The 16,310-nt window shown below is 32.2% G+C and overlaps 1 protein-coding gene across 2 annotated transcripts in view; it reads right to left on the bottom strand.

The window, feature by feature from the left end:
• Positions 1 to 16,310, bottom strand: part of LOC129806463 (uncharacterized) — a 103,176-nt gene that overhangs the window by 8,432 nt on the left and 78,434 nt on the right. For both annotated transcript variants that reach the window (XM_055855081.1, XM_055855090.1), the window contains exons 3-4: positions 3,845 to 4,138; positions 3,165 to 3,355 (exon numbers count right to left, since the gene is read on the bottom strand). In XM_055855081.1, coding sequence (XP_055711056.1) covers positions 3,165 to 3,355; positions 3,845 to 4,138 — 485 coding nt within the window. The remainder of the gene's footprint in view (positions 1 to 3,164; positions 3,356 to 3,844; positions 4,139 to 16,310) is intronic.

The following is a 16,310-nucleotide window of genomic DNA, read 5'->3' as shown; positions in this document are numbered from 1 at the left end:
TGATAGCTGAGATTATTTTCAGACAACATCGAAGTACTTCCAACATTGAAAGTGTGTAAATTCGATTGTGAGTTGTATTTTGGGGACAAAGAATCTTGTCGAGTAAACTGTCGATGGGTCGAAATGGATAAAATTGATTTGACATGATTCTTCATTCGCGTAACTTAACTCAAAATCGAATTTACATGCATTCTAAATTGCAAGCACTTACAGGTAACCTGAAAAGAATCTCAGCTACTAAAATTTATGTGGACGCAGATAAACGAAAGACTCAAACACCCCGAAATTTTACTAAATTTATTTTCTTTAACTCTGAAAATTATACCCGAAAATTAATTATCTTAAGGCTTTTTCAATCTTAAAAATCAAAAGTCCTATACACAGTATATAAAATGTCACTTTAAAATTAAAATAGTTAAAAGTTATAAATAGTTATAGGGGAGACCGGGGAGGTTTGGGACAAGGGTAGTGTGAGACAAGGCGATTTTTCAATTATTTTTTGAAATATATGGGATTTAACCATTACTGTATCGTAGGCAATATTAAGATGTATCTTGACTAAAAGAATGGATATTCTCAGTTTTATTGTTTTAATTCTATGAACATTTTTTTAAAAATTGATAAAAATCGTATATTTTGACGTCTGAGTTTTCTTCTTTGTATTTTATATCAGCGATATATAATCAAAACTTTTTCATCTCATTAGGTAGCAGTGTAATCTGGGAACATATTTTTATAAAAGTTTCAGAGATTATACGCTCTTGTTTTATACTTAAAGGTTTTAAATACCAAAACTACACGTGGGGATGTTTGGGACACCTGAAAGGGGATGAATGGGACGTTAATTTTCGACAAGATTGTAGGTGGCGTGCAATTTTTTATTTTCAAAATGGAAAGTAATGCCCAGTTTCTACTGAAAATCACCCTCTTGGGAAAACTGCACCAGTGGAGCAGATGTCTCTAAATACAGAGACAATTAAACCATCAATGTCTTGGGAATCAATAATTTCTTCTCCAGAGGATATTCGACCTTTGTCCAATCTCGATAAAAACTAATTTTTTCGAAAATTTCACTAATAACATTACTCCACAATTTTCACAAATTCTCCAGAAAAGGCAAGGCGAGAGCTAATTCAGAGAAATAATGAGAAAACAGGTACAATGCTGTTGTCGTAAAATCACACAGGAATCCGTCAATGAGTTCAAAACTAAGAGTTGCAGGAGATCTACTCGCCTGAGGAATTTGATAATCATGATTGCAATATTTAGAATAAAAAAAGAAAAGAAAGGTAGATGGAAATTAAAAAGAAAATACTTTAAATAATTGATTGACAATAAATGACTTAAATAAATAAATAAATTGATTGACAATAAATGAATTTGTACAGTAAAATTGATATTAATTTCTAAGTATAAAATATAAGATGAAACATTTTTATTTCTATTAGAAATATTTTTAATCTAGTATTTAAAATTAATTAACGTATTCCAGTAATGCAAATTATTCGAGAAAAAACGCGTCCTAAATATCCCCTTTTGCGTCCCATACTGCCCCACATCAGGGAGGTTTGGGACAAAACGTCAAGTTAAATGTTTTATCTTCTCCAAGAAAACTCAGTTGTTTTCCAAGTTCTATCGAGTACTTTTTATAAAGTCAATAGCCATAAGTATCCTATATACCGCATAAAATTGTAATACACTATCGTGTTTTTTTGGAATAGTGTCTCAAAGTCAAAACATGAAAAAGTGTCCCAAACATCCCCGGTCTCCCCTAAATAAAAACCAAAGAAGCATCCGCAATCCGGTTTGACCGTTCATAATTCGGATTACTACAATCACCACAATGTTCTAAATTTTTTTTGCACTCGATAATATTGATTTCTGGCTCACAAAGCAGGCCTAGTATACCTAAAAATGGCCTACATTTCCAACTGTTGTAGATTTTTATATAACTTTTCATTTTCGTTGTATAGGCCACTAGAGAGCCTAGATTTTGTTTTACCGAAAGCAATAAAGGCTTCTATAAACTGACAGCAATTTTTTGTAACAAATGCTATTTAAAAAAAAAATCTATTATTTTTTTATATAAATTTTTTCTAAGGTAATTTTTCACTGAAACTGCTTCCAATTTTTAGAGACCACAAGGCTCAGCAATGACACAGTAACATTTGAGCCTATCAGTTGTTTTACGATAGCAATTTAGAGTTTATTCTAAAATAGTTTCAGAGTGACCTAAAAATTTTTCTCATAAAGTATGGGCCCAATGAGATGACATAGAACTTAATCGCAAATCACAAAAGCAGAGATTATAAAGAAACCCAGATAAAAATCAATATAAAATTATACCTTGTTCGGTAAATAAGGAATTTTTTTAGGCCAAATATGTTCTTTGATTTGTTGCATAACTTGAAGTAATCTAAGGAGGGTCGATGGGGTGGACTTAAAAGAGAGATTTTTCCCTCATTACAGTAAATAATTTTCTGAGGAAAATTCAAAGAGCGCCGTCAATTTCCTTTGAACCAACCAACTTCCTGTAAGTAAATATTCGTCTTACGCACAAAAGGTTTTACTTTGTTGTCAATTTCAGCATTTAAATTTGCATCCTCGGTATACAATTCCTTTATTTTGGTTTAAAGTCAATTGAATCCTCTGTAAATTATCCATTCTAATTGAAATTTGGCTTTTGATTTGTATTCACAGATTTAAGAGATGTAATTTAGAACGTGCTTTTGTGTTTATGTTATTATCACACCTTCATTTGTTATATTAATTTGTGAGTAATTTATTGTACAGACATTAAAGGTTGTTACTTAATGAGTTGGCGTCTTTTCCGTTATTATCAATGTGTTACCCAATATAGTTAAGATTAATATAATTAAGTTAAATATACACCATGTTGCGCGATAATTTGTAGCTACAGAATAATAATAATTTGGTAAAAGTAACTAGAATGTCGTTTAACATTATTTTCTTATTTTGAATTTGATATCATAAATATAATTTTATAGTACTAAGGCGAGGGGAGATGGTTAGTTACGGAGCATTATCGGAATTGTAAGACGGGTGCATTGAAATATATCAACCATGTTCTAAAGTCAGGCTAAGCCCGATAACTTATTATATGGAATAACAACCTAATATTTGTAGATTTATTGAGTACTTACTGTTTTATCTCTTAACATCCCAACTCGACAGTTAAGTACCGCTTCAGTAGCCACATGGATGCCAACCTGGAGGGCTCCTGTTGTAGCATTAAGAGGCTCTTCGAAGAATGGACCCCAATGATGCTCATGATGGTGTTTCGACGGATATGTACGTACATGTGTTACTCGCGGTCGTAATGTGGGAATGAGCACTAGAACGAAAAGAAATACCATTTTTTACTTCTCAATTTATTTTCTTTGCCAATACAATTTGGGCTCAAGTTTAGAATAAAGGGAACATATTAAATGATTAAAAGTTACAGACCCTCATCAAAGTTGCATATTTACTATGAAGTTCTCGCACATTTCACACTAAAGCTCATGGCATGTACGTTTGTACCACTCAACAATTTCTCTAATTAGTGCAACTCAATCATTAATGAGATTGCAATTGGTTCATGCATACTTGAGGACCTTCATTTGCACACAGTACATTTTTTACATTCTCAATTGATTCACCTATCCATGAAACCCGGCTATAATGTTTGTAATTGCATGTGCATATTTTAGCAAAAGAGCTTTGTTATGCAAGTAACATTGTGAGAAATTAGGAAAAAACAAAAATAAGTTATTCTTCGGATATCCAATTAAAATGTAATTTTGAAACATTGGCGCAGCAGTGAGTGTCAGAGGATGCTTACATGGCCGAATTGTGGTAGTTGCTGTCTTCAGGGTGGACCACGGGGTGGTGGGTGTTGAGTGGGTGGTTGATGTGGTGATCTCGGCTGTAGCAAATGAGCTGCCCATCGATTTACCACTCTCACCCTGAGATGGTGATAAATCGCTGGAGGAAGCCTCTGCAAATGTTGTCTGGACCAATTCCGAAGCGACAGGCGTCAAGTCATCCCCGGGTGTTCTGTCTGTCACACCTAACTCCTGTTCCTGGATCAAACTACCCTCCATTGGAGATGATACTAAATCCGTGATGTTATCACCTGTAAGGAAAAATGTATGAGAATTAGAGGCGAAAAATTGCAGTGAATCGTGAAAAATGGAGGGTTTCTCTATCATGATCCCTGACTTTAGATGTCTTAAAATAAGAAATGACATTAGATCTAAAGAAAATCATGCTTAAATGACATATTTTTATGTTTTTTGCGAGATTTTCCATAACCTTACCCATTTCATATGTTCAATTAGAAGAGAATCGCAAACAACCTGATACTCTCACTTATTTGAATCGTACAATTTCTCCAAAAAATTGGAATACTTTTTAAAAATCTTACTTTGGTATATTTTCGTATTTTTTCATAAATTCTCTTGTTTATAAAATAAAATAAAGATGCATGTTGATGAATTCACAAATTCAAAAAGTCTCAAAATTAATCCGGTTCATAAATTTGGAATTTTATATTCATAATGAGATTTCAAGAAATTTTCCATTTATCTACACGATCTACACATACGGCTATCACTCTATTATCATTTTCAGTATGGGCAGAAGGATATCATTTTTTTTTAATTTTAACAAAATCATGATTTTCGAGCAGTAGACTCGATTAGTATGAATAAACAAATAATCACTATGTGTTTGAGATTGAGTACTGTATGCATTTAAAGTCTTCCTGTTTTCAATTTAATTATGATTTATTTTTAACATAATAAATAATAACAAATGGTAAAGCTGAGCAAAAAAATGCTCATAATTTGATATAATATTATACCACATAAAATTTTCACGGATTTCGCGTTGAATTACGAAAAATATAATACTAAATATTTTGAGAGGTATTTTGAAGAAAGTTTTCAACCATTTCTTATACTTCAAAAACCAGTCATTAGGGGAAACTGGGGCAGAAAGTCACAAAACGGATATTTTATTTTTTACAAGCTACCCGAGCACTTCCAAAATTTCTAATTAGCACAGTTTTATAGGAAATTTACCTTTTTTGAGGTTGGTTATAGGAAATTGAGGTTGGTCACCGACGCTAAGACGGCGATGGCCGCAGGGAAGGTTGGAAATGTCACAATCAAGATGAAGAATGAATGCAATACAATACAATAAAAAAATACAATTACCGCTCTACAACTCTGTGACAGTAATTTTCTTCTATTTTGTAAGGCAATATATTTATCGAGCCATCTTTTAAAAGGTAATTTTGTGATCATTTTCAAAAATGCTAGGGCAAATAGTATCAAGCGTAAGATAATATCACATTTTGAATCGCTTTATTACGGGATTCCGTAAATTTAAGTAAAATACCTATATTACATATTTTCATAGGAAATTTATTCTTCTACACCTTTGTAAAACACCGTTTTCTCTATCTGAGCGAAAAAAGCGCATTTTAAGCTATTTTTCAAAAAACACACAAAAGACTGCAAATCGTTTGACCAATACAAACAACAAGCGGCAACACAACATTAACGTTTCTTTTCACCGTGGAACATCAGAAATTGTTTCGGTTTTTGTTACTTTTTGCTCCATAGCTTTTGTTACTTTTTACCCCAAGTGGTCGTTTTTAATAAAAGGATTTCTAGAGAAAAGGATCTTTGTAAAATTCTAAAATAGATAGCGGCTTCGTATTCAAAGAATATCTAGATAATTTGGGAAATATTCACCAGTGTATCAAATTTAATATAAGTAGCTAATAATTGATATCTTCTGCACGGAAAATATTTCAAAAATAGGGCTAAAAATTTCGAGGTTTTTTTTTTATTTTCTAAATTCCTTGTTCAAATTCTAGCAAACTTACGACATTGAAGAAGATCTATGGAGGCTATCTATGGAAAAAAAATTTAAGCCGCTACATTATTTATCTTGGAAAATATTGAAATTTAAAATTTTCGATTTGTGACTTTTTGCCCCAGTGTCCTCTATGCATTTAAATTAATATTTTTTCATTGGGGTCTACATTTAAGACATCCTGGATTGTGAAAATAATCAGCAGACAAAATTAATCCAATATGTTAAGCCTTGTATCACTTTTACTCAAATTCAGAGGTATCTCCATTATCCTTTTCGTATAGTCGTAGTTCATTTTTTTAAAGTTCGATTTTGGGAAAAAAAGTTATCCTGCTACTTCTACACTTTTTCAGAAACAGACTACAATTTTAAAGAATATTCGATACATATATCATAGATCAATTTAAGAGCATTACTTAATATCCCAGAACTGCGAATCTGTGAATGGCCCATCCCAAAATGTCAATATGACAATATTTGCTTTTATATCTGTCGTATCTCACATTCCTGTAATTCAAATAATAAAATAAAACAGCCACAATTTCCATGACATGACACAAAAAAATCGTATCGATTGCGAAATTCATTTCCTTATAGATATTTATGGCTTAAGATGGGAGCAAAAGCAGAGGACAGCAATGAAAATAGATCTGCTTAATAATATTTGATATCTTAATTGGATAAAATCACCCTCTTTCATTCAATTGTCAGTAATGTGGATTTTTTCCACTTTCTCGTTTAACAAGCAAGTCACTGTCTATCATCCACTCTCCCCTCTTCCTGTACTATTCTTATGGCAATCAACAGTCTTTTTTCATAGGATGTAAAACCCCAACCATCCACCGTAAGAGGAAATTAAAATCAATTTAGTAGACGAACAAGTATGAGTGGAAAATAGGGGAGGATTTCTCCCTAAAGCGCTTGATTTTTCTGGTCACGCGACAAGAAATTGAGAGCCACTTTGGACAATTGTGTAGGTGGTAAGGATAGTGAAATATCCTGGGGGAAAATTGTTCATTTATGGTGTCATTTTCATATATTTGTGAGAAAATGCTTTTATGTGTGCAGAAGGGCAATAAAATATCAAGGAATGGCAAAATGTTTCCGGAGTTGACACGCCACAACACTCTCTTCGGCAACATCCTAACAGCTAATCTGATTGTCCCTGAAATTTAACGACCATTATTCTGATCATTATAGCGTCAGTCTGACACACAATAAACGATTAATGTTTCGTAAAATACAATCTTCTTTCGCCACGCACTAAATATATCACATGCTATGATGCTATGCTATGTTCCTATTTCGTAATGGTATAGGATGCACAATTACGGATTGACTACAAATTTATTGTAGCTGTAAAAGCCTTCCTTTTATCGAATGACTTTGAGCTTTCTTTCTGCAGAATTTTGTTTTCTGCTATACAATTCATAGATTTTCTAACTGAAGAACTCCCTCCCCTCCCCGCCCACCATGTATATTGTTTATTGTTTTAAGTTTAATTTAAAGCTTTCAAAAAGTATTGCAAAAGCACACACTGGCTTAATTTGAGCCCTTAGGGGAAAGTGCCCATGCTTGATACGATCCAAGCTTGATAATAACTATTTTTTTCCTACGTTAATCAATAATTGTGACTCATAGCAATATATTTTAATAGCTGGTGCTAAGTCTCACACTTCCTGAAAAAATTAGGAACCTAGCTCTTTTTTCCTAGTTTCAGGAAGCAAAAATCAAAAATGGGTCCAAAACTGTAATTTCGATACATGATATTTCATAAGTATTTCTTAATTAATGTCGCTGTTCAGGAAAACTACTATCATAGGCACATAGAGGGTTCATCAGTATTAATATTTATGTAAAAATATTTTTACTTGGTGGACACTGTTTTGTGGGTGGTGACAAATTCATAAATTCTACCTGTGTCCATCCTATATTTTAAGAAGTGTCCATGAATGATAATTTAAATGTGGCAATTCTATCATTAGATGTGATTCTTTCATAATTACAACTATTGTAATCCTCCAATTTTATCGACAATTGACATAGCCTTCAACCCTGTTGCCTGAGTTTTAAGGTTGCAGAATGACATTTTCATGGACTCAAAGTGAAAAAATGGTTTTCGCTAGCGCCCTAATGTCATAAAAACATGGTTTAGTAAAATTACATAAAAGTGATATTAAAACTAATAATCAGTCGTACAAACGATTTAAGCAGATAGATTAGAGTTCCGTCTAAATATTGATGTGCAATTTTTTGTATCCGGTGAAATTTTAATAGTCAAAATGGGCCTCCGAATTGTCGAATCAATTTTTATACAGGAAGGCCCCGGACCCAACTTGAATAAAAATCGCCACTGTATTTCCATTTTCTTCTTGAGAAAAATCTAAGGATTTCCAGGAACTATTTGAGGTGGGATTAAGAACCTAATAAGTGAGACATTTTTTTAACATAGTGGAAGAATCGCTTCGGTTTGTGTGTTAATCAGAAAATAATCACAAACCTTGCACATCATTTTACAGTATCAAGCATGGTAGCTTTCCCCTACAGCATTTTGGGAACATAATAATAGACGTGTATTCGCGATTATGACGGAATATTGCCATCTTTTTGTCATGATAAAAACCAATTCCTTTCTCTCTTGAGTTAAGGAAAATATTTCGAATTTTGCCTTTCGTCAGACGCATTGGGAATTCTAATTTATTTACAAAAGCAATTTTCGCGTATCTTCTGTTTGAACACAAAATATGAGGGGTTAAAGTTGTCAGAGCGGAAAATACTAAATGTCTATACAAAATGGAATTATATTATGCAGATGGAGAGGAAATTTAAAGGGTGGTATGTTTGTGAATTAATAATTCATATACAAATATGCATATCGTCTCAATAAAATGTCAATCTGAAAACGAATTTTCTTCCAGATATCGCAGTGTCGATTTTCTGTGAAAATTTCACAATACCAAATTTTTCCATGTGAATTCTCTTCAATTTTCAGACATAAATAACATAAAAATATAATATTTCACTTTATTTATAAATTATTTACAAATGACTTGAGAGAAATATTTTTATAATTATATTATACAATATGTATAATATAATTTAAATATTGTAATCTAAATCCAAGTAATTGTTTTAAACTCTCGATTTATGATAAAAGTTGTGTTATCTTTCAAAAAAAAAGAGAAAGAAAAAAGAAACTTCTAGAGATATCGTTTTTTTTTTACTGGGGGTCACGGAAGGCCGGAAGGTGATATCTCTAACCGTTTGAGCTCTATGACGGTGACAAGTTGAAAAAAGTCGATTATGTAACTGCTCTCTCTTTAAGTTGGAACAGTAAAGAAAAATTCATTGTATGATAACAACAATAAGATGTTAATATTCCGTTGCTGTTCAACTGTACGTAAAAATTAACTGATATTCACAATAAGTGTAGCTAAAATGTTTTAGAATATGTGTTTTCTTACTTTCTAAAATTATTATTACAAATTTTAAACTTTGATGTATTTTGAGAGAAAAACGCAATAGAAAAGTTTAATTATACTAAATAGTAAAGGTATCATTTCTTAATAACTCGTTTTTCTGCTGAATCTGCTGAATTATTTAGAAATTATATTTAGGGCAAGATTTGGGATTTCGAGCAACGTAGTATTTTGGACAAATCATTTTGTTAGTTCAGACTTTGACAAGCTAGCAAAATTATTTATTTCTAAAGTAGTTTGATATTTATTTGATTTTTTTAGGAGTTTTTGCAGCATTTAAAGTCAAAAAACATATCTAAAAGCATAATAAGGAGAATTTATTGTAAAATCCTCATAAATTTTAAATATACATTGTGATATGAAGGCTATTTCGTAATTCATAAATTATTTTTGTAAAATTGTGAATTTCTCAAATATTCTTTCCATTCACAGTCGCAATTTCATTCACCAATAGTGTCTTGGATGAAAGATAAACGGAATACTACTGCACAAAAAGTCGTTGATTTTCGAATATTTCAAATTTATTTTGAATTTTCGAACTAAATTTTCTCGCGAAGTGGGGGGATCATTATCAAAGGATTTGTAATGAAATGAGCATCGTTGCTTCGATCTTTCCCACGAGAAAGCAGAAACATACAGATTTTTACATTTTAGGCACTTTGAAATTCGAACATTAAGTATTTCGTTCATTATACGGATAAGACGAGAATCAAAAATGTATTTTTTGACAGACGAAAACGATCTTAGTATAGTGGTAAAATATGTAAAATACAACTGGTAACAGAATAAAACTATTATAATGAATTTATAAAGATAATATTTAGGCAATGAAAATCATTAAACTTGAAATAAAATTTGAAATGCATTTTTAAAAAAAATCACAGTATTCGTTAACAAAAAGTTGCTTCCTCACAAATTGTTCCATTTTTCGCACGGGGAAATTTTCCCCATATTTCGAGAATCACGCCCCAAGATTTTTCTCGTCTTGGGGAAAATAAGTGCTTAAGAAGGTTGTATGTATTTATTCGTTATATAGCATGTTCTAACTTTTAATTTTCAATGCCTAACTTCAAAGATAAACCGAACATTCCGATAGCTAACAAACCGTAAACTCCATATTTTCTATGTTTCTTTTTCCAACAATAATTGAGTGTGAAGTTATTAATACAATTTCATGGTAAAATGATCAAACGTTCTCTGTAAGATTCCTATTTGTGTCCCTTAAAATGTGTTTTGGTGACTGATTGGAGAGACAGTGCTGATGGGGCTGGTGTAAATTAGTCTGGAATATTATGAAAAGTTTTTCCGAAAGTGCAATAAAAGTCTATGAATGACATCCTTATGAATAAATCATTTTGGTCGTTCACTTTTGTGAGTTGGCTCATAAATCCAGGAATTTATAATGACTCTACCATCCGGACTTATGTCCAATGATTTCATCACCAACTTCAGGATATAAAAGTAACTAGGGGTAATTTATGTGTTTGTTACCGCATCCGCTTGTTCTTTAAGATGGAAAATTCTTAAGTTAATTGGCTAATTGAAAAGTTTTGTAATTCCAATGGTTTTAATTAATATTCATCCACTCTCATGAGGTCACTCAAACTTTCTCTTGCTTCATGGCAATTACTAGACACTCCTTGACTGATTGATGGTGATTCTCTGAGATGATAGTCCATGGGAGCAATAATGAAATTGGAAGGCGAGAAATTCCCAACCTCATACTCAGTTATTTCGCATAATTGTTCGCCAAAACTTGAGGTTACCCCCTCATCCAGGCGCATCTATGGCAGAAGATTAATCACAACTTCAAGACGGTTATCTTCAATTAGCATCTCACAGTTCCATCCAGTCGAACTTCCATCACAGCGCACACACTTGCCTACCGTATAGTCAATTATCGATTCAAATTCAAATTAGCGTAGCAATTTGATATCATTTATCAGAAATTTATGGCCTACCTACATCCTCAACTCCCACCCCAGAGAGTGACAATATAATTTCCATATTTTCACCAGATCCAGCACAATCCTTTCTTCGCTGTCAAGGAGAATTTTCAGGGTATTTATCACTTTGTAGTGGATTCTCGTAGAGACAACATTTAAAGCCATTACTAGGTCTAGAAACATTAATCTTCTAATAGATGGAAAAATCAATGCCAAGATAGAAAATTGTCGTAACACGCTTGATTTCTTGCAAAAAGGCAAAAGATAAGGCTACGTAGTATTAAGGCAGCGTAGTTTTTATCATTTCATATTTGACAAAATCGTGTTTTGTAATTTCATGTCTTATTTTAGAATGTAAAAAAAACAGGGTAATAGCAATTATTATTAATCGTGTCGAGGCTTTAAAAAAATTTTAGATATGTTTTGCTCAAAAACGGGCCACGCCTATGGCAAGCGGACTAGCCGACATCAAATCTCCTGCTTCACATGGGTAATAGCATTACTATAGTACACTGAGTTCTTTGAAATGTGGTATGAATCTTGGTTCTCAACCTCAAAAAAGACCATTAATTCTTTTTTATCATGTATCAGCCATGGTACATGTAAAAAAGATATAAGCCTTTGCATGGATCCATAAAGGGCTCCATTACTTTGACATCGTAGTACATTATAATTTCACATTATTTTCACAATTTCGAGATTATTACTCTGAATAAAACCATTTTGAAATAGTATTCGCAAAATTTTTGCATATAAATTGTAGACAATTTGTAATACATTATTCACGGTTATTGAGTTAACTTAATAAATCACAAAAATTTACAATTATGCAATAAAAGAACTGGTCTCTCTTGTAATTCGGACAGTTAAAAATGAAAGACACCCAAAATCCTATAGTTTATAGTTAGTGATTTTTAAATTCGACCAATAGAATTTTACTACAGTAGACTCTCGCACAATCGACTCTTTCTCAATCGGGCGAAAAATTTTGTTGACAATTTTCACGTTTAATTATGAAGCTAATTTGCTCAAATTCGCTGTAGTTCTTCCTATTTTATCGTGATTCTTTATAATTGAACGCTTTTTGTGGGATTTACAAAGGCTTTGACGCCCAAATTTATCGATAAACCGGATGGCATTTTGCCCCAAATGCCCAATTGAGGGAGAGTCTACTGTATACTGATTGCAGTAAATCTATTTATAATACTAAAATGAAAACTAAACCCTTAAACGAAATTTAGAAAATTGTTGAAAAATTGGTGGAATATCTGTACCTCTTAGTAATCCAATTTTGTATCCTTGTGCCCTTGCCTTTTTAGTCCTACGATGGGATTTTGTGTGGGTCTTGAGCTGGGGAGCGTTATAAAAATTTCATCCCAAATTGGCATTCATTTTGTAGTCTAAAGAAAAACATCGAATACAATATGGCCATTTACTATTCATGGGATTTCTTCCGCTGTTGATTGTGCAAGCACATCCCTATAGACTTTTTATAAGACAATCACGCAAATATATTTGAGGAAGTGGCCAAGAGAAATTCACTACCATTAACATCCGTCGGATGTCGGCTGTTTTTCCCACGTTCGCAGCATTCAAAATCAAGAAGTTCCCACGACGGGTTTGGGTATGGGAAATTGAAGCACCACTGATGAGCTTCAATTCCCTGAAAGCTCCCATCATTCCCCATCCACTGTCACTGTATCGCTGTGTTGATTTTTTATTGTTATCTCGATAGACATATACAGGGAGTTCAGATGTCAGCGTGAATCTGGAATGCTTCTACCATCCAATGTGATTGATGGATAAGGACACATGGGACGAAGTTCTTCTATAGCTCCGACTCATACTGAAAATCCCATTTTGCTGCCTGGTTTTTCTTCATCATCCACAGTCATATACCCTCGAAACACTGACGACCTCTGCACAATCTCCTAATTTAGTCTCAACATACCCCCCTCTTCTTTAGTGATACGAGATGAGAATACTAATTTTTTAAATTCTCCCTCTTGTTCGAGATTTTGCCAAATTTTGATTGAGTTATACGCACCACCAGAGGCACACTCATAGATGGGCAATTTGGCGAATTTTAATGAAAAGCACCGTAATCTAATGGAAACAGAGGTATTGTAAACGTAGGTGCAGGAGAACTTACGCTTAGGGGCCAAATCCCATTTCCAGCCTATCAGCTAACGTACATCTGGCATTAATTATTTCTCCTGACACATATACCGGCAATAGGAGATGCGATTGCGTAAAAAGAATAGGTAGATATGCCACGACAATATAACAAGCATATTGTGTTAATGTATTCACATCTTCTAAAACGAATTGATTTGCGATAAGTCGGAAAAGCACGAAAAGAATTTCAGATCCGAAAATCTTCATCTTTATGACAGATTTTTACAATATTACTCGCTTTAAGGATCTTTAAATCTCATATTTTTTGGTGATAAAAATATATAAGAAAGTTTGATTTGTAAATGATTTATTGTATCAGGAATGAAACACAATCTTCATTGAGTAAATCAGGTAATTTAATTTTAACCGAAATCTTGCAAAAGTAAAGTTTAAAAACATTTTGTGTATAGAATAAAATGTTTATAAACTCATTTTCAGTATTTCTACGAAATTGTAACAGAAAACAGAAAGTTTTTGTTTAAAATTTCAAAACTTCCATGTACATACACCCTGCACACCCTGCATATTTCTATCACGTTAAAAAAGTATAAGAATAAAAAAACTGCAGCATGAATTTCCGTACAACAATACACCATATTAAAATTGAATTTCGAAAAAGAATTTGAGATTAAGTGAAAGCAGTGTACTTTTTGAAGAATCCTATGGGGATAAACAAAGTTTTGGAATAATATAAAAGACATCCTTGTAATATAGTCGTTCGACACTTTTACAATTTACAGTGATAAAAATTCACGTAGGGATAGTATCTCTGAATTTCTTCCTTATAACAAATCTTATCTCTTTTTTTTATTAATAATTAAAGATAAAAACACTAATATAGAATGGTTTATACTAAAAGTTTTAATTAATTTTTTATGTATTAATTTTGAATTGAAATACACTGAACTGTATATGTACCAAGTTGAGGATCACTTCTACTCTGAAAAAATGTATTGCAAAAAATGATTCCGGATGACCATGATTTAACATTTGTGAACCAAATGTATCAGTTTATAAAATCTAATGAACTAAGCTTTCCAACAATAATTCACTCATAGAATTATCTTCATCAGGAGCTCAAACATACCACTCCAAACTTTTCATCTCTTATATTAATATTAATTGTGAACTCATCAAATATTTTGTTAGAAAGTTTACTCTCATTTACTCTTCTCAGGTTTCTGTCTGCTTTAATGACAAATGTGGTTATCATCACATTATTTCATCATATTTAGCTGTTTTTGGTAAGAAAAGCTCTTAAGGGGTTATATCTTGGCGAATACCTAAAATTAGAAAGATTTTTGTGAACTTTTTTTTAACTTTGGTAACCAATAGATTAATAGGAAATTTTCAGGGGTTATTACATATGTTTTGAGGAAAACAAAACTATTTTTTATTTAAATTTTTAGTACAAAAACTGGCGACGCAACAGTGCGCGGACTGAGGATTGATTTTTTCTGAGGCACTGGAGTAATTTTCATCCGATTGACTTAAAATTTTCAAAATAGCTGTTTAGATAGATTCTCTAGAGAAGTACATAGGATAATTGAAAAATATTGATTTTTTCAATCTTGGCAGCAACTTGAAAATATCATGTTTTTTGACTAAAAAATTGAATTTAATAATTTACAATAAATGTAATTGTTTATTAATTAATCTTAAAAATCCTAGCGCCTCAAAAAAATCAAAATTCAATCCACACACTGCTGCACTACCATTGTATTCAAAATTGAAATAAAAGATATTTTTTTGTTTTTCAAGATATATGTAATAACCCCTGAAAATTTCATTCGATTGATTAACAAAGTCACAAAAAATTCACAATTAAAATCGCTAATTTGAGACGTTCTCCTAGATATAACCCCTTAAGGCTATAAAAAGCATAAAAGGCAAACTTTAGCGTTGAAAGGGGTCCAGAAGACCCGAAATACTTTTGGTTCATTCAGGAATATAGTCAATTACAAGTTGAACCATTGAAGCTTAATGGTATAACCCTTGTGAACTATGCTAAGTCCAAAAGGTCTAGATAAAATAATGTTTAATATTAAAGATTAAATATCACTAAGTAATGTTTTTTTTTTAGAATTTTACATGTGTTTTTGACATATTTTAGTCCAGATAGTTATTTTACGTAATGCTGAGGATTGAAGCGTCTGAAGAGACATTAAAATTATTAATGTACAAAATAAAAAAAGAGTCCAATAAATATTAAAATAAATATAGTAGAATAATGAGAATAATTTTAAAGTTGATTGCGAGAAATTTTTGTTAGTGTGTAATAGATCGTCAAAAGTATAATTTAATACATCAAAGAATAGAAAGTGATTTAATTTTGACACATTTTTTGTCGGATGCGATAGAACTTTGAACTTTCAACCTTTGAGAAGGTTCTGGAAGGCTATCGGTATTTATTTGACCTTTTGATCTCTTTTATTTAGAAGGACGTATCAGTGTTGAATTTTTAGATTAGTCATACTTTACTCTAGATTCCACAATTTATGGATGAAGACAAATTCTGCAACACATAAAGCAAAATAATCTGTGTTGCAATAAATTTATTGGATCTAATTATTAACTGTCTGAAACAATCCTATTTACCCGAAGCAGTTGGAAGATCTGGGAACAGCAAAAAGCAAGAGTATGTTAAAATCTCAATGAGCCATGTTTGGTGCAGATGAAGCTCATTAGAATGCGTGATATCGCACAACATATCTTCAAATTGTGTATATCCCAGGATATGAATTGGAATCTCAGTGTAGCATCTCGCACCCCAATCTCTATTCGTATGGTAGAAGGCCAAAGTAAGGCTCACATACTT

The sequence above is a fragment of the Phlebotomus papatasi genome, chromosome 1, assembly GCF_024763615.1.
Source record: "Phlebotomus papatasi isolate M1 chromosome 1, Ppap_2.1, whole genome shotgun sequence".
Lineage (NCBI taxonomy): Eukaryota > Metazoa > Arthropoda > Insecta > Diptera > Psychodidae > Phlebotomus > Phlebotomus papatasi.
The sequence above is the reverse complement of the archived record's forward strand: the minus strand, read 5'-3'. Positions and strand labels throughout refer to the sequence as shown.